General features: G+C 38.9%; 2 protein-coding genes across 4 annotated transcripts in view; one reads left to right on the forward strand and one right to left on the reverse strand.

The window, feature by feature from the left end:
* Window positions 1-20,370, reverse strand: part of gpsm2 (G protein signaling modulator 2) — an 87,617-nt gene that overhangs the window by 64,374 nt on the left and 2,873 nt on the right. For 2 of the 3 annotated variants that reach the window (XM_017495241.3, XM_047162692.2), the window contains exon 2: window positions 12,703-13,036. The exons of the other annotated variant lie outside the window; for it this stretch is intronic. In XM_017495241.3, the coding sequence (XP_017350730.1) occupies window positions 12,703-12,752 (50 nt within the window). In that variant the 5' untranslated portion in view covers window positions 12,753-13,036. The remainder of the gene's footprint in view (window positions 1-12,702; window positions 13,037-20,370) is intronic. 3 annotated transcript variants of the gene reach the window in all.
* On the forward strand, window positions 14,875-17,452 carry LOC128628849 (uncharacterized). The gene is made up of 2 exons (XM_053673817.1): window positions 14,875-17,310; window positions 17,447-17,452. Exons 1-2 carry the CDS (start codon window positions 16,345-16,347, stop codon window positions 17,450-17,452), a joined length of 972 nt encoding a protein of 323 aa, XP_053529792.1. The 5' UTR covers window positions 14,875-16,344.

Here is a 20,370-nt window from a genome sequence, read left to right on the forward strand (position 1 = left end):
CTGCCTTAACCCTCTTGGGCATGGAGTTCACCAGAGCTTCACAGGTTGCCAACTGGAGTCCTCTTCCACTCCTCCATGATGACATCACGGAGCTGGTGGATGTTAGAGACCTTGTGCTCCTCCACCTTCCGTTCGAGGATGCTCAATAGGGTTTAGGTCTGGAGACATGCTTGTCCAGTCCATCACCTTCACCCTCAGCTTCTTTAGTGTGTTTGGGGTCGTTATCATACTGGAATACTGCCCTGTGGCCCAGTCTCCGAATGGAGGGGATCATGCTCTGCTTCAGTATGTCACAGTACATGTTGGAATTCATGGTTCCCTCAATGAACTGTAGCTACCCAGTGCCCGCAGCACTCATGCAGCCCCAGACCATGACACCCCCACCACCATGCTTGACTGTAGGCAAGACACACTTGTCTTTCTACTCCTCACCTGGTTGCCATCACACACGCTTGACACCACCTGAACCAAATAAGTTTATCGTGGTCTCATCAGACCACAGGATATGGTTCCAGTAATCCATATCCTTAGTCTGCTTGTCTTCAGCAAACTGTTTGCAGGATTTTTTGTGCATTATCTTTAGAAGAGGCTTCCTTCTGGGATGACAGCCATGGAGACCAATTTGATCCAGTGTGCGGCGTATGGTCTGAGCACTGACAGGCTGACCCCCCACCCCTTCAACCTCTGCAGCAATGCTGGCAGCACTCACACGTCTATTTGCCAAAGGCAACCTCTGGATATGATGCTGAGCACATGCACTCAACTTCTTTGGTGACCATGGTGAGGCCTGTTCTGAGTGGAACCTGTCCTGTTAAACCGCTGTATGGTCTTGGCCACCATGCTGCAGCTCAGTGTCAGGGTCTTGGCAACCTTCTTATAGCCTAGGCCATCTTTATGTAGAGCAATAATTCTTTTTTTCAGATCCTCAGAGAGTTCTTGGCCATGAGGTGCCATGTTGAAATTCCAGTGACCAGTATGAGGGAGTGTGAGAACAATGACACCAAATTTAACACACCTGCTCCCCATTCATACTTGAGACCTTGTAACACTAACAAGTCACATGACACTAGGGAGGGGAAATGGCTAATTGGGCCCAATTTGGACATTTTCACTTAGGGGTGTACTCACTTTTGTTGCCAGCGGTTTAGACATTGTGTGTTTGGGGTCGTTATCATGCTGGAATACTGGTGAGGAATACTGTTGTGTGTTATTTTGAGGGGACAGCAAATTTACACTGTTACACAAGCTGTACACTCAGTACTTTACATTGTAGCAAAGTGTCATTTCTTCAGTGTTGCCACATGAAAAGGTATAATCAAATATTTACAAAAATGTGAGGGGTGTACTCACTTTTGTGAGATACTGTAGGCTATTTATTTTATATAGTTTTTCATTTACATGTTATATAGTGCAGTTATATATTTTCAAACAGGGAAGGAAACCCTGCTTTTGCATTTTATTTTAATCATAGTATGTTTAAATAAAAGTGCTTGTGACATCTCACATGTGGCTTTAACTTATAACTGAACATTTGGCCCACTTTGTAGAAAATACAGAGATCTATATAATGTATCGTCATTCAGCCTAAAAATACAGAGTAGGGATACGCCGAAATTTCGGCCATCGAAAATGCCATTTAGTCATTTTCGGCCAAAAGATATGAGGACAATAAAATGTTTTTACTAGGGCTGGGCGATACAGCTAAAAAAAAAAATTAATAATCAACATAATGTTTCATATCATTCGGTATCGATAATTATTGGTAAATTTTAATAACCTTTTTAAAACAAAGACCAGTAGAAAAAAAGGTTTGAATTTAACCACTGTACAGTGAGGGAAAAAAGTATTTGATCCCCTGCTGATTTTGTATGTTTGCCCACTGACAAAGAAATGATCAGTTTATAATTTTAATGGTAGATTTATTTGAACAGTGAGAGACAGAATAACAACAAGAAAATCCAGAAAAACGCATGTCAAAAATGTTATAAATTGATTTGCATTTTAATGAGGGAAATAAGTATTTGACCCCCTCTCAATCAGAAAGATTTCTGGCTCCCAGGTGTCTTTTATACAGGTAACGAGCTGAGATTAGGAGCACATTCTTAAAGGGAGTGCTCCTAATCTCAGCTTGTTACCTGTATAAAAGACACCTGTCCACAGAAGCAATCAATCAATCAGATTCCAAACTCTCCACCATGGCCAAGATGAAAGAGCTCTCCAAGGATGTCAGGGACAAGATTGTAGACCTACACAAGTCTGGAATGGGCTACAAGACCATTGCCAAGCAGCTTGGTGAGAAGGTGACAACAGTTGGTGCGATTATTCGCAAATGAAAGAAACACAAAAGAACTGTCGATCTCCATCGGCCTGGGGCTCCATGCAAGATCTCACCTCGTGGAGTTGCAATGATCATGAGAACAGTGAGGAATCAGCCCAGAACTACACGGGAGGATCTTGTCAATGATCTCAAGGCAGCTGGGACCATAGTCACCAAGAAAACAATTGGTAACACACTAGGCCGTGAAGAACTGAAATCCTGCAGCGCCCGCAAGGTCCCCCTGCTCAAGAAGGCACATATACATGCCCGTCTGAAGTTTGCCAATGAACATCTGAATGATTCAGAGGACAACTGGGTGAAAGTGTTGTGGTCAGATGAGACCAAAATGGAGCTCTTTGGCATCAACTCAACTCGCCGTGTTTGGAGGAGGAGGAATGCTGCCTATGACCCCAAGAACACTATCCCCACCGTCAAACATGGAGGTGGAAACATTATGCTTTGGGGGTGTTTTTCTGCTAAGGGGACAGGACAACTTCACCGCATCAAAGGGATGATGGATGGGTATTCCAGCATGACAATGACCCAAAACACACGGCCAAGGCAACAAAGGAGTGGCTCAAGAAGAAGCACATTAAGGTTCTGGAGTGGCCTAGCCAGTCTCCAGACCTTAATCCCATAGAAAATCTGTGGAGGGTGCTGAAGGTTCGAGTTGCCAAACGTCAGCCTCGAAACCTTAATGACTTGGAGAAGATCTGCAAAGAGGAGTGGGACAAAATCCCTCCTGAGATGTGTGCAAACCTGGTGGCCAACTACAAGAAACGTCTGACCGCTGTGATTGCCAACAAGGGTTTTGCCACCAAGCACTAAGTCATGTTTTGCAGAGGGGTCAAATACATGATTCCCTCATTAAAATGCAAATCAATTTATAACATTTTTGACATGCGTTTTTCTGGATTTTTTTGTTGTTATTCGGTCTCTCACTGTTCAAATAAATCTACCATTAAAATTATAGAGTGATCATTTCTTTGTCAGTGGGCAAACGTACAAAATCAGCAGGGGATCAAATACCTTTTTGCCCCCTCACTGTATTTTTAATTTACCCACTTTATTAAGGCAAACATAATTTTAGTTTTAACAATCAAAAACGAAATAGAATTTAAACAAATATCTAAATAAATAAACAAGTGTTAAAGAAACTCTTGAACTTAATAAAGAAAATGTTACAAAATGCGTGCAATGTAAAAGTGTAAACGTATAAGAATAAACTTTAAGGTAGATCAACATCACATTATAGCACAGAAAGGGACTCCTGGTGCTTTGGTTTATGCTCAGCCTGTTAGATTAGTTAACCTACCTGTATATAAAACTTCCACTTTAACACTTACTTTCGCATAACACTGTGCTGAGGTCCACATCTGACGAGATCCTGCTCTGAGGACACTCACTGTCCTCCCCAGAGCTGACATTTTAACAGAAAACACAAAAACTGGTAAAGCTCACATTTATTAAACTCCGCCTCTTCCCAGCAAAAAGAAAGTCTCTCGCAGCTTGTTTCTCCATACTTGGCCATGTGTTTTTTTTTGTATGTTTTTTGCAAAGTTTACACACAATGGTGTTCTGATGTTTTTTTATTCACAATCTTCTCGGCAGGCTCTGAACTCATTTTCTCAGGTATTCATGTGTTCTGGCGTCACCTTGCGATGGCACCCCATACAGTGCATCCGGAAAGTATTCAAGTGCTTCACTTTTCCACATTTTGTTATGTGACAGCCTTATTCCAAAATGGATTAAATTCATTATTTTCCTCAAAATTATACAAACAATACCACATAATGACAACGTGAAATAAGTTTGTTTGAAATCTTTGCAAATTTATTAAAAATAAAAAACAAAAAAAGCACATTTACATAAGTATTCACAGCATTTGCCATGACACTCAAAATTGAGCTCAGGTACATCCTGTTTCCACTGATCATCCTTGAGTTGTTTCTACAACTTGATTGGAGTCCACGTGTGGTAAATTCAGTTGGTTGGACCTGATTTGGCAAGGCACACACAACTGTCTATATAAGGACCCACAGTTAACAATGCATGTCAGAGCACAAACCAAGCCATGAAGTCCAAGGAATCGTCTGGAGACCTCCAAGACAGGATTGGAGGTCTTTTTATTTAATTTCTTTAATTTCAGGATTAGAGGTCTTTAATTTAATCCATTTTAGAATAAGGCTGTAACATAACAAAATGTGGGAAAAGTGAAGCGCAGTGAATACTTTCCGGATGCACTGTAGATACACAACTTGTTATTGGCTGTTTGCTTATCTCTCGTAGCACACTCCTTTATCACGACATATGATAGCCTGTTTATGATCCAGGGACGGCGCACGCTTGAAGGTTGTTCATGCAACCAAACTTCATGTCTGTTTACATTTTATCGAGTGTTATACTGAACATTTTTTTCTAACATTAATGATAAAGGTACCGTCGATAAATACAATATCGTTTTATCACTCAGCTCTAGATTTTACGCTGCGCCACGCCCCGTGCCACATCTCAAATCACTTATAACAATCACACAAGCTAATTTCATCACCACGCTACCAAGCAAAGCGATGTTACAATCATGTTAGCGGTGTTTAACTATTTCAAAGTTTCTGATAAGGATGTCACAATAGCAATTTGCAGTCTTTGCTCAGCTGAGGTTTCAAGATGGGATACATTGTATTTTTCTACAACAGGTCTGATACAGCACATGAAAGCACGACATCCAATTCAATATGCAGAGTAAAGCAAAGCAACAAAGATTAAAAGTAGGGGTGTAACGATACACTCAGCTCACGATATGCATCAAAATACTTAAAAAATCAAACTGAAATTCAAATAACAGATTTATTTCCAAAACATTAACAATTTTCAATAACTTTCCCTGCTGTACATACAATTTAAAGATTTCATTTAACATTCTGTATGTAAATTAATAATTGACTAGGTGTTTCACTGAACAATAATATTGAATTTTAACATGAAATTAGAATTAAGATGGCTGAAACCCCATGAGGAGTTTTGTTTGTTTTGTTTTTTTACAAAAAAAAAAAACATGTCTACATTTTCAGGAAGAAGCTGGGATCTTTGTGTGAAATGCAGATGGAGGGCAGGAAGTGATTTTCTACATAGGAAGAACTATTACAAACTCAAAATGCCAATGTTTTCCATTGTTTATGGTTGCTCAAATCGATCAAACCGAGAAACCACAAGCAGCTTTTATTATGTACCAAAAGTTGATGATCATATTGGGGGGGGAAATGCAAGAAATTGACTGAAAAACGCAGGAAAAAGTGGCTTGTAAACCTGCGTCTGCGATCGGGAGGATACTGCTCGTGTGTGCAGTGACCACTTTGTCAAAGGTTAGTTAATACAACTTACATATGCTTTGTTTATGTAATGTTAGCTGTTTCCGTACTTTATAAAGTTGAAAGTAACTGACTTTGCGATGATCTATGTCTTTAGTTATGTCTCGGCAGACCTTTGAGAGTGGTTAACCTAAAAAAAGTAATGCCACTCACCCGGGCGATAACCAAACAAAAATTATTGTGGAGCGCCTTGGTACCGAGGTCGTTGACCCAACCACTAACAAAAAAGTTGTATGCCTACATACTTTTGAATGCTTTCATTTGTTTTCTGGAGTAGATGGATGTCTGGAGGACAAGGTCATTGCTTATATCTACCGCCTCGATGGCAGGCAAGTATTTAAATTTAGTAGAAAAAAAAAACTCTCCTCTTCATAAAATAAGGATCGCGTCCAAAATATGTTGTGATTTTCTGTTTATAGCTTTATCTTGTAATAGTGTCTAAACCAGTACGGTATGGACTTTCCGCCATCTCGTCCATTCTGCTCTTCACTTCCGGCCCTCCGTTTGAATTTCACGCGTCGTCAAAATCACATGACTGCAAACAAGCTATAGGATAAAACGGACGTCATATCGTAAAAAATAAATAAATAAAAAATCGCCATAACACTACGATACATATCGTAACATTTTTGCATCGCAATATATCGTACCATGATATATCATTACACCCCTAATTAAAAGTACTTGTTTTCTGCCTAGTTTATGAGGGTAACCTGCCATAGAGAGGAACCTATTGTCATGTAATGGAGATTGGAGACTGATACAAATGCAGTAAAAGGCTTTATTGAGAAGCAGGCAGAGAAATCCATCCAAATCGAGTAACAAAAACGTGGTCAAAAAACAGGCACAGAGTCAGGCAAACGGGCAAAACCAGGCAAAACAAGTACCAATAAACACAAGGACAAAACAGGCTAAAAAACCATGAAACAAAGAATAGGGTTCAAAGTATTAGTACGGCTCTGTTGGCTAAACACAAAAAATCAATACTTAGCAACTAATGAATGAAACACGAGGGTATAAATACACAAAGTAATCAAAGGGGTAACGCGAAATAGCTAAGAATGAGTAAATTTACATGGACAACAATAATACAATATTAACCCGATTAAGACAATACTTTCGATTACCTTAATACAGAGGTTTTCAACCTTATGCAACTAAAGCCCCCCCAAGCCTTCCTTATCATGTGGCACCCCCCCCCAATATTGGAGGAGACCACATATAGTGTATGTGTATATATATATATATATACACACACACACACACACACACACACACACACACCCCTAATCTATAATCTGTTTTTGATAGATAGATTTTTTTTTTTTTTTGCTTTTGTGGTTTTTTACTTTTTTTAAATTACTTTTCATGAATTTTATGATTTTTTAAAGACACTTTTATAAAAGTATATAACGGACAGGTATGGAACATGAATGATATAAAATGTTTCTGAACACTATAACTACTTTGAACAAGAGAACTAGGCTGTAATAACATGTACTATTTTATATGTAAAACATGTTGCATTCCATTCGTCTTAAATTCTAAAAACATTCGCATAAGGATGATTTTGTTATGTGTCATCGTTAAATCTCCGGCTCTCATACACTCACTGAACAGAGCAGACACAGAGAGAGGTGTGAGAGCAGTGGGAAAGCAAGACCTCATGCTTGCAGGACAGTACAGGCGACATAAGACAGAAAGTCGGTAAGGTTTGTCCAAATGGTTGCTAGGTGGTATTTTTGTTTGTTTAAAAAAAATAAAAAATCCCTGAAGGGGTCTGAAATGTCGTTAAGTTGCCAACACTGGTTTGCACTGACAGTTAGATAAAAGACAGGCTAAACTCTGCCTCTTACCAGCAAAAAGAAAATACAGAGGGAGAGAGAAAGTGGAGTTTTCCCATTTATGTATATTCTATTTGAAAAGCAATAAAATACACCGAGTACTCAAATGATGTCCTGTCTGTGGTAAATAAAATTGTACCCAAAATATAGGATAAGTAAAAATGCCATCAACCAAATTTTCAATCAAATATAACAATATGCAAAAAATTGAAAACAATTCAGGCGTATGGAGAAAAGTCAATAACAGTGTTTACAGGAGGAGAGATGCAAGACAATTTCTTTTAGGAGATTACAAAAATTTAGGAGCACAGTTGAAGTTTAGTATTTTTTTTTTTGTTTGTTTGTTTTTTTTAAGAGATGGCAGCGTTAATGTGCCATAATATAACACACAAGTAGGCATGAGAAAACTTGAGCTTGTCAATTATGACAGAATTTAGGAACATAGTGCGTGATCAATAAAAAATGGCGGTTTGTGAGATCAGGAATTTGAGAGAAGCAGATGATGTTCAGTGTTACTCGTCATCATAATGGCTTCTCTGCAGTATTTACACACTTGTTCGGTTGACTGAGGAGATGAAAAGCAGTGTGAAAGTAACTGTTGCTCGGTGTAGATGCATTTTGGACTTACTGTAGTTTTTATTCCGATTATATTATACAACTCTGAACAGGTCACTTGCACTGGTGCGAATAAATATTTATTCACAGTCACACAAAGTACTTCAGTCGCATTTGCGACTGAAATGGTCGCACTGTAGAGCCCTGAGTTTAACTGCAAAGTTTTTTCCCGTTCTGCGTGTTGAGGTTTAATGTCCTTGACTACCTCTGTAGTGCCATATAGCATCATGCTAGTGTCACGATTTCCCCTTGCGCAATTGCTGGAGCTCGCAGAGAAACTGGCAGCTCGAGCACTAAAATGCTAAACCCATTTCCAGGTTTTGGCATTATAAAATGACTTCAGCCCTGCGCCGCTCAATGTGATTGGCTGTAAGTGCGCGAAGCGCTTGATTTGAGTGGAGAAAACAGAGGAGTTTTCTATGAGCGGAGGATGAACTTTAAACGTCAATATCACAGTCGATCATATTCATTTAATCATGGGCAGTCAAAATCGTAATCGCGATTGATATCCGATTAATTGTGCAGCCCTAACGTATAGCATGACAAATAATTAACTGCACTTGAAGCTTTCCTTAAGAAAACACCCAAAACTGTATATGGTACCATAACGAAGACGAACTTTATGTTAATACGGGAAAACTAAGGTTGCTGCTGGAAGTGGTACGAGATGTTAAACCGAGGTCCTGACTTTTGTGTCGTCATTAAAAATCCCTGGACACTTCTCATAAAGAGTAGGGATATAACCCAGGTGTCCTGGCGAAATTACCCCACTGGCCCTTATCTATCATGGTCCCCTAATAATCTCCTTCCATGAATTGGCTACATCACGCTCCTCTCCACCAATAAGTGGTGTGTGGTGGGCACTCTGGTGCATTATGGCTGCCGTCGCATTATCCAGGTGGATGCTACACACTGGTGGTGTAGGTGATTTCTCCCCCCCTTACAGTATAAAGTGCTATATAAATCTAAGGAATGAAGGAAATGAATACAACAGTAGAAAAATATGACAAACTTGTTGACCATTTACGGCAGCACCATCAAGCCCTGTAAAGCTGGATTAGAAGGTCATTTATCAGTAAAACTGTAACTCTGTAGTAGACGTTATATATCGTGGCATAAAATGATGGACTGGTCAGATTAAAATGATGAGGAATGTGAGTCAGAGAGGCCATGTGGAATAAATCTGGTCATCTTAATTATGTTTAACTGAAATATACCTCAGGGCATGTTTGGTATCAATTTAATACATATTTCATGGTGCGCAATGTGGCAAGGGTTTAGGTTTGATTTTGACACTGTTGGGGCCATACAAGCAGTCCGCAGAGCCCCCAATGCAATACATGCAAAAAAAACCCTGCAAAAAACAAAACTGTGTGTATGGCAGTTAGGATAATTTGATGATATGCTCAGGATGGCAGCCAAAAAAAAAAAGAAAGGTGGACATTAGGAGCTACTTTACAACGTCAAAGTGCACGCACGCGCACACACACTAACGTTTAGGCTTGCCACTCATCCTGTTAACACGGCACTGTCACGTATTGAAAAAAATACACTGTCCCTGAATCAATATGAGAGGCAATTGATCCTGTATTTTAGTGTACAGAACATAACTGTTGGAATAAGGATGGTGTCTTCCTCACGTACCGGTAGCCTGCATGATGTGCATCCAGTTGACAGAGCTTTGATGCTCCATACAACTGGATGTAGCTACAGCCTCTCACACATTAGCAAGAAACAGCAAAGCCAATCCAATTAGCGACATGGGTTAGGGAGGCGGGACTTGCAGTAGAGAATGAGATCTGTTAACTGTGGTGTGTACCACAAATTGTGCTACTGCCTATCTTGGCCAGGATGCTCTTGTAAAAGAGATGCCTAATCTCAATGAGACTTGTTATTTAACCTGGTTAAATATAGATTAAATAAAAAAATAAATATTAAAAAAAACCACAAGACACCGACGGACAATAGTGGTTATATATAAACACATGTTTATTGTTTGATAAACATTATTGCTAGGGAAAATTCAGTAGTCCCTAAATATTGGTATGGACATGTCCCCAGTGTCCCTATTAAATTTGACGCCCCTAATGTGGTGACATAAGTATCATACAAGTTTACGAAATAATATTCTACAGGTTTTATATTTGCAATGTGATTGTTCTTCCCACCAACATCCAAAGATATGCATACTGGGACAACCATGTCTACACAGGAGACTTTTTGTCATTGTTCCACAGACTCATTCTCAGAAACCAAATTAACATACTCAGACTGGGGCTCTACTCTTCCATAAAATACACTGTGCCTCTCCCATTTTGTGCATTGGGCATTATACATTACAAAGAGGCTCAGAGGTATTAAAAAAAAGCCATGTATTATAAAATGGCAGGGATGCTGACAACTCTGTCCATTAACTTTTCAAGTTCTCTCTATTTTACTTTCTGTATATTGTGTACTTGTGTTTTCTATAACAAGCCCTTTTATTACTTTATCCCTTAATACTCAGTTTACTGCAAGACAGTAAGGTTTAGAGCTGCAACAACTAATCGATAAAATCGATAATAATCAATTATGAAAATCGTTGTTAACGAATCTCATTATCGATTAGTTGGTCTGCGTGCAGCACGGGGGAGATTTACTCATTACGTTACTTCTGTTCCGAAAACATGCCTCGGAGAGTAAATACTAAAGTTTTGTCTCAAATGAAGTACTGTACGTTCACTTCTCATTAGGCGAAATGCTGTAAACCTCTGTCCTCAAAAATGTTTGAGATTATGCTGGCTGTAAAACCAAAGTGAATCTGGCACGTGTTGTATCTAAATGCATTTTATAAGCACAGACAGAGATGAAGTTGGTGTGAAGCGGCAGTTACTGTGAACCGAGCCACTCTAAATAACTGATGAGCCGAACACAGTGACACGGCTTTACCATTTCAAATAGAAACGAGGCAAAACAAAATCTAAATCTTTGTTATGGTGTCGGTTCGGTTGCATTTTTGAAACGTGGACTTAAGACATCTTAATGCTAATTAAGGCCTTATTTTTACATTAAGGAATTTAAGACATTTAAGACTTTGTAAGGACCCGCAGACACCATGTTAAGTTTACCTAGTAAATTGGAGTCAGATAATTAATTCATAAAATTAAAAATACACATTTAACCTTCGGCTGCACCTGTTCCAATCTTTGGTCATAGGAGAGCAGGACTAGGATTTTAGTCCAACAACTCAACGCTAATGTTAAATATTTAAGAAAAGCGTGATAATATAGTGTAAAATAATCCTTTCAATTAATCTGTGAAAATGTTTTTTCTTTTTAGTGTAGGTCAAAATGCTAAGTGAAACTGCAAAATAAATGGTCACAGTTAAGCAAATATATGGTATATTCATTTGTTATACTGTTCTATGATGCCTGGGGATTTAAAAAAAAAAAAAAAAGGCATCATACCGGGCATAATCCTGCAATAATACTAAACCTATTACGCATCGGCATCAACCACTGGAAAACCCATATCGGTCAATCACTAGTACCATGTACATATATTTATTAATGGCTCTACACATTGTTTACAAAAGAATACATAGAAAATTATTACCAAGCAAGCAAACCTGTCTGTAGTCCATCTATATCAGTGCAGCCAAATACTTTACATATCTAAACCTTATCGTTTTAAACTTTTAAATAACTAAGCAGCATATTTAGCCTTGATAATTATTTATCAACCTACCTGCTGTCTTTCACACAATCACAACACACAGGCCATCTAAAAAGCTTTGGTGGTGTTTGAGCTGCTCTGGCCAGCTTTATGGACATATCTAAAACCCCTGACCCTTTCCACTGGCTAAGACTAGCTTCAGCTACTAACCAAACACTAATGGTCCAATTAACTCACTAAAATCTATAAAAGTACATACAACTGAAGAAAGATTAAAACAGTAATGTGAAAAATATTCAATCTACATTTCAAGCAGCTTACTGTCATTACTGCTCATTTAAGGGCAGGAGTTGCAGTTGTCTTAGACAGAATCTGCCATGCTCAGCATTCTCAGCTAATCTCATCATGTCTATCTTTTCACTATAATCTGTGATTAGGGAGCACACAGTTACTAGACACTAATATTCAAAGTGAGCAGCTGTATTTCAAGCAAAATAATTCACATGTTAAGATAAATATAAATCCAAATGTCTGGAGCTGTGCACATTTACATAATTATGCAATCACACAGGTGAGGTAGTGCAAGAGCCCTCTTCTGATATATACCCTCCTCCAAATGATAAAGTTACCTAATGGGTAGAAAAGGCTTTTCTCTATGGCCAAAATATCTATTCTAAAATGACCACCCGAAAAAGTCTAAAAGCATGTAGACTTGTTTTGTCAAACCCTTTTCAGAGTTTCAGTATAAAATATTAAATTATGCAGTGTAATTTGAAGACTAAGAAACGTTTTCTACAGCATGGTTTCATCTTCTACTGGCTCAACAACCGGATGATTTTCAATCATCTGTGAGAACTAACAAGGTTAATTTTAATGCAACATTGAATTATGTTGATGTGCCTACCTGTAGCAAACAAGAGGAAGGGAATTCTTCTCACCCTCCATTCTAGCCATTGAGCCACTTTTAGCCAACGAAGTGCATAATAAACAAAGGGATCCCAAATAGATCAATCAAAAATTCCAGCAAAGGAGAAAAAAAAATGTCCACAAACTGCTGAAAACTGTTCACCAACAAAAAAGCTTCTGGTTTCCAATGTCTGAGTCTTCTGAGAGTTCTGTAGCAGAAGCCAATCCATGCAATATGTACAGTCACAGATGCTGGTTTCCTATTAGGTTTGATGTGTGTAAATGTGTGCATGTGTGTGAGGGGTTTATCCAGGGCAATCTTCTGGATCGCTCTGTGAAGAGAACACAAAATTTTGTGTGTGAAGCCTCATTCTGTGCATAATGCCACGGCAACACTTACTGAACAGCAACTGCATGCAAGGATGGGTGTGTGTGCGTGTGTTACGTCGTTATTTTATTGTGGCTTGTTTTTGTGCTTACCCAAGCTGAATCAAAGCAGGCAGTCCAGTTGAGAATGTACATGATTATCACCAGTTATTATGCAAGCAAGAATGGACATAGTCCACGGAAAAAGTATGTGTGGTACACAAAAATGAACACCAACCCCAATTTCACCACCACAGGAGGGAAAGAAAAACAATTATTTATGCATTATTTTTATGGATGCACAAAAAGAACTGAATTAAACTACAGTCCTAAAAGAATAATATATATTCTGGTGTGTGTCTGTGGGTATTGGGTTCTTTTCAGTCTTATATAATTGGACAAACAGTTGTGTAAAGTTTTAGTCTGAAGTTTATATTTGTAACACTCAGTTTGTGGATTTTATTTTAAATAACTGAAAAAAGGCACTGAAAGTTTGCTCCCCCATCTGATTAATCGAAAAAATAAATCGGTCAACTGATCGATTATGAAAATAATCGTTAGTTGCAGCCCTAGAGTATTCAAGACTCATGTGTTAGCTATGTTGAACTTTGTTCCTGATTTCTCCTAATGGCATTGTGTGGTTATTTTTTACAATAAATAACACCAACAATGCCATACAAAGGAGTAGAGTTGATTGTTGAATTTTAACTTATAATGCTTCTCCCCACAGTATTTAAAGGTGTGTCATATCACAGCAAACCAGTGACTATATTTCCCATTTCCTACAAACATGGCCACCATGGACTACACCTCCCCAACACACGTTCATCTTCTCCGGAATTGTGATCACACAAACATGTTGCCAATCTCACACTCACTCACGGCACACTATAAAAGAGACCTTTTGAGCACCATGACTGCATAGTATTGAGTGTTATCACCATACCAAGCGGTTGTACCTTGTTGCTCGTACTGATTCACAGTTTGTGATCTGGTTCCTTGTTACTCGTGACAAGCTGCTACATCTCTGTAGTTAATATAAAATGCTCTCGCAACAGGATAGCTAATAGAGCCACAACTTGCACATTATTATTATTTTTAATTCTGGCTCCGTGGTTTAGTACTAGGATTTTCCAAAATTTGCAGCACAAATTGATAAACATTGTGTCTTATTGCCTCTTGCTGGAGCATTTTATTTATATTTATATCCAGTGCTGCTAAATTCCCAAATGTCATTTTTCCAAAGCCACTGATTAATTTTCTATAACAGCACACCCTGCCATGTTTTACTGCTTAAGCTTAAGTAAAACGCATAGTCACACACAGCAACAGACACACAGAAAACACAAACTAGGTGTCTTAATGCATATAGTAATTAGAAAGCCTGTCAGTAGGTGTTTTAACCACTCTGCATTGACCCTAGGAGTAAATGTGTGTGTGTCTGTGTATGTGTGTGTGTGCATGCAAGTATGAGTGCGAGTATGTGTGGTGCCTTTGTAATAAGGCTGCACAATTATGGCCAAAATGATCATGATTATTTGGAGAAATATTGAGATCAAGCACGTTCGCCTCACACTGCCAGGGTCGGGGTTCGATTCCTGCAGCTCAGTGTGCGCGGAGTTTGCATGTTCTCCCCGTGCTGCGGGGATTTCCTCCGGGTACTCCGGTTTCCTCCCCAAGTCCAAAGACATGCATGGTAGGCTGCCTGGCGTTTCTAAAGTGTCCGTAGTGTATGAATGGGTGTGTGAATGTGTGTGTGACTGTGTGCCCTGCGATGGACTGGCACAGGGTGTACCCTGTCTTGTGCCCGATGCTCCCTGGGATAGGCTCCAGGTTCCCCCGCAACCCTGAAAAGGTTGAAGATGGATGGATGGACTACTGCTTTCACCTCCATGTTGTGCTACATTCCCACTAATGTACAAATCTTTGCATCAAATTAGACTAGTCCTTAAAGTGCATCATCTCATAGAAGCAAAATATAAATAAAATTGTACCCAAAATATAGGATAAGTAAAAATGCCATCAACCAAATGAAAATATGCAATCAAATATAACAATATGCAACCAAATGAAAACAATTCAGGCCTATGCAGAAAAGGCAATAACAGTGTTTACAGGAGGAGAGATGCAGCCAAATCATCCAATATAGCAGTGCAGGGATGACGTCATTTTGTACCGGAACCCGGAAGTTAGCATCACACTGGTTCCCTCGATAAAAACCCAATAGGATTTTCCTATAGGCTTTTGGATTATTGCAAAAAATAAGCACTGTGATCAACAAAAGTTTACAATACTAACACGTTTTGTTCATCAAGATAATTTTCACAAATGAACACAACTTTTATGAAGTTTGAAGCCTAAACACAATCGCCAGAAATAAAAAGCTTACCAAATGCTATAAACAAACTACACCACAGTCGCTTGACTTCAACGTCACCATCACCAAGCTTCCGACAACTTTTCCAAATTGACTTAAAAACATTTTCCATAATACAGATTTACTCTGTGGATGAATTTTCATCCACGTTTTTTTGGGAATTGTGCACAGCATACCTGAACCAGTTTATGTGCAAAGACTTTTCCTGTTCGGCATGATGACGTTTAATGTCCCCGACAACGTCTGTAGTCCCATTTAGCAAGTTGTTAGCGTCATGATTTCCCCTCGCGCAAGTGCTAAAGTACAAAGCGAACCTGGCAGCGCGATGCTAACTCGTTTCTGGGTTTTGGCATACAAAAATGATGTCATTCCTGCACCACTCTCTGGTGATTGGCTGCAAGTTTAGAAAGTGCTTGATTTGATATGCAGCAGAGTTTTCTATGAACGTAGGACGAACTTTAAACGTCAGTATCGCAGTCGATGATGTTCATGTAATCATGGCCAGTCAAAATCGTAATCGACATCGATATTCGATTAATTGTGCAGCCCTACTTTGTAATGGGCTAGCACCCCATTTAATGTTTATTCTTGCACTGTGCCCAGTGTTTTCAGAGAAAACTCTGGATCCACTCAGATAGTTATCTTCACTTGTGAGATGTCTAAATTTACAGTAGAAAAGGTCCCTGATCATTTTTTTTTTTGTTTGCTATTATAAAAGCGGTCAGATCCGAGGCGCAGGTGCTCCTACTGATCAGTCATGCATTGTTCGATCAGACCCATACTATCAAACGTGACTTAGCCTGCAGATCATATTCATAAGATTTGTTTACTGCTGCAAGACAAGAAATTTTAGATCTCCGCCTGTGTAAGACACCTAGGCATGTTCTAAATGATTTTATGGAAATAGGTCTGCGCAGGTGGTTTGCATCAGAAAAAATTAAAGACAATTATTCAGAATTATTATCCACTGTAATTATGTATACTAGTGATGAATGTTCCGGATGCCTTGGATTCTTTGCCACTTTCCTGTTAATCCACCCAGAGCAAGTCTTTCCAAATTCCACTACTATACGCCCTGTTGGCGTGGTGGTGAAAGATCAGGTAGTAAAATGGGATCACCTTATTGGATACATGACCTTAATGGGTTCTGAGACCTTGTTTACCAGTCGCACCTGTTGTCATGAAACGCATAACTATGCTGTGTGTACCTGTAACACATTACATCCTTTTTCTCCCAATGACACAAATATTCAGTCATTGCATGGCCATTCTGATGCAATAGAGGTGTCAAATACCCAGTGGTGTGTCGTAAGTGAAATTAATTCCTTCACCTATGGAGGACTGATCTGTCCTGCCAATCAATCCTTTTGCTTGGAGGTAACAGAGGATTTTTCTGTGGGTCAGAGCAGCATTCTAGGAAGGATACCATTGGCCACCGAAATTTCCCCTTGGTGGGATGACACATTTTACGAGCACAGTGCACAAACTGTAGTGGACACAATGGACTTGGCACAAAGAATGGTTTTGCAGATGGAATATCACCTGTCCCAGGCACAGATAGCGACAAATCTGGCAAAAAGGACTACACAAATCCTTTCCAGTTCATCTATACGCTCAGCTTTATATGTCTATACATGGTGGGACTGGATATTTCGGGGATGTGTAATTGGCAGTGACCTCATATTTGCCTTCACACTGTTCCAGAGCTGCTGCCTCAGATGCCTCATCAGATCCTTACAGATAGATATCGACCGATACAGCACTGTCTCTCAGCCCACAACAACTACCCACCTTGCAATTGATGATCATCAACAGAAATTAAACACCACGTACACCGAATATAATGACCCTGCAAGGACTCTTGTGAACAGCCACAGGGCCGGGGGGGGGGGGGGGGGGGGCCTGTAAGGCTGGTGACAGGCTGTCTGAACCTTGAGAGAACTGCTCTCTGAGGAAAAAGGACTCTCACAGGCATTAACACTCAATCTCTTTCCTACAGAATTAGCATCCTCAACTGAGATAGCACATCATGCTGAAATGGAGAGTGGAAGATCCTCACTTCCTCTCTCCCCACACCCTTCTCTTTCTCTGTATTGATATCACCTTAAAAATTAGCATCTCCATCAGAAATAGCACATTATACTGAGTGGAGACTAGGAGATCGTCACCACAATGTTTCCTTCTTCCTCTCCTCACACCCTACACTCTCTGTGTCAAGATCACCTTAAACACTCCCAAGGTCTATATGCGTTATGTTTTCTATATGCACATGTTTTAATGCAAATAAGAAGTAGACTATACAGGTTTGCTGTATTATACAAAAAGTCTCAGGGCATCTGGAAAATATGGTCTCATTCCCTCAACAGCAGTTCAAATTAAAATATTGCATGCCGTTAAAGGCATATCCACCCAAGGCCCCTCACTCAAATTACCTCCTGTATGTAAATAAGGTACATCCGTCCACAAACATCAAATGGTCATCACAAACACCATTTGGTAGACCACAGAGCATCTGGGTATTTAGGGGAGAGCTGGCCAAAGATTCAGGGAATCTGTAGACAGATCTCCCACACGATCACGGTGTGTAGTTTTTCTCTAAAAGGTATGCAAGTTTTGACCTTCTTATGTTGTATTATATTTTGAATTTGATTGGAATGTAATGTTGAATGTAAATTCTTTCTTTTTATTATTAGTAGTCTTGGATTTGGATGTGTTCATACCTGCTTAAATATATTATTAGACTTGATTATATTCTGACTTATTCTGAAATTATTGTCTCTAGTAGATTACTTTAAGTCCTTGTTACCGCAAATCTGCGACCAGGTTAGTACAGGCTAAAATCCAGGTTTAGGTGGAGCATTGGGGCACGCCAACTGAGATTTTAGAGTCTAGGCTAACAACTTGGCGTTAAGTGTACAGGCTCGATAGGGAATTTCCTTTTAGGACAATGTAAAGTTGATCGACCAAGTCTAAATAGGGTGAAGTCTAAACATGTAATATTCTTCTAGTTAATGTGGACATAGGAAATTATGGCATGATTATATAAAGCTAATTTTACTCAGATATTATTGGTCTATCTCTGTAGATTGTCATGACCTCTGGCTAGGAATAAAGTTACTATAATTAAGTGTTAACATCTAAAGGGACTAAATAAAAAATACTTTTTAGAAAAGGGCAAGCATGGGCAGCCATCTAAATAGTATTAGTCAATTACTCCCGGCTAATGACCAACACTGGGGAGTTTGTGACCATGAGATCTGCGTACATGGCCGGCGTAAGAGCGACATGGAATCCGAATGAACAAGCACAATTTATAGTATAGAATAAACTAGAATTAATCAAATGTAAAAAATCAAAAGTATCAAAAAACAAATAACTAGAAAACAAATACAACGTTGAGGTTTTTTTAGAGCTGGAGTCAGATTTAATTTAAGAGAGAGTCAAACAGAATTGGAATGACAAATTTAATAATCTAAATGTATTCACATCGCTTCAAAAAGACAGAAACACATGGGAATCCTTCTACCATGTCATTGGATACCGTTGTTGGACCAGTGATTGGACCCCTACAACGTCTTGATCTGTTTAAAAATATTTTAAAGTCTGTTTTACAGAACAATGTCAATGTTTTAAGTAGCTGCGTATGATTTGCGTTGTTTATTAGATTTTGGTGTTTTGTGTTTGTTTATTGTGTGTTTTTATGTACTTTTGTAATTTTTGTTGTTGCTGACCATCTTGAGCAGGTCTCGCTGGTAGAAGAGATACAGTATCTCAAAGACACCTTCCTGGCTAAATAAAAATAATAAATAAATAAATAAATAAAAATGAACACTAGCATTTTTTAATAATCAGAGGTATAAGCCGTTTCCCAGTTGATGGCACATGATATCAAATGCACGTAATACGACGCCGCTAACTCTAGCAGAATACCCAGAGTCGACTAAAATAAATTTCTTCAGTTTCTTCACCTTTTGTGCCCAACATGACAATTAGGCAAAGGCATAATCGTCAAGTGACAGTGGGAAAAAAAAGTTTGCAACCAACTAAGGCATGGGAGCATTTTATATTAAACACCGCAAAAAAGACTGCAACCTGCAAACGTGGCAAAATGGAGCATGTTTATCATGGAAGCACGACAGTGATGCATGAGCGCAAACTTAGGTATATATTCAACCAAAGGACTGCAGTTTTTTTTTTTATCAGTGCTTCTTTGTGCATATATACACATATATTTCTATATACAGACATTATACACAGACACACATTATTTTATATATCACACACACACAGTGGGGGAAATAAGTATTGGACACGTCAACATTTTTTTCACTAAATACATTTCCAATGAGGCTATTCACATGAAATTTTCACAAGACTTTGGTATTAACTCAAGAAATCCACACATATAAAGAAATCCAAACATTAAAGTCCATAAATTAAGTTGTGTAATGAAGCAGAATGACACAGGAAAAATGTATTAAACACGCTAACTGAAATTTATTTAATACTTAGTATAGAAGCCTTTGTTTGTAATGACAGCTTCAAGACACTTCCTGCATGAAGAGATTAATCGGCCACAGTATTCAGGTGTGATTGTGGCCCATTTGTCTAAATATATTGTCTTTAAATCTTGTTCAATTGGATTCAAATCAGTTGATTGACCGGGCCATTCTAACACCTTGATTTTTTTCTCTGAAACCAATTCAGTATTTCCTTTGCTGTATGCTTTGGATCGTTGTCCTGCTGGAAGGTCCACCCACGTCTCATCATTCTGGTGGATGGCAGCAGATTCTTCTCAAGAATCTGTCTTACCAATACTATATGATGAAAAAAAGCCCCACACCATGATGCTTCCACCTCCAAACTTCACTGTTGGTATAGTCTTTTAAGGGTGATATGTAGTGCCATTCTTCTACAAACATG

Source organism: Ictalurus punctatus, chromosome 20, assembly GCF_001660625.3.
Source record: "Ictalurus punctatus breed USDA103 chromosome 20, Coco_2.0, whole genome shotgun sequence".
Taxonomy (NCBI): Eukaryota; Metazoa; Chordata; class Actinopteri; order Siluriformes; family Ictaluridae; genus Ictalurus; species Ictalurus punctatus.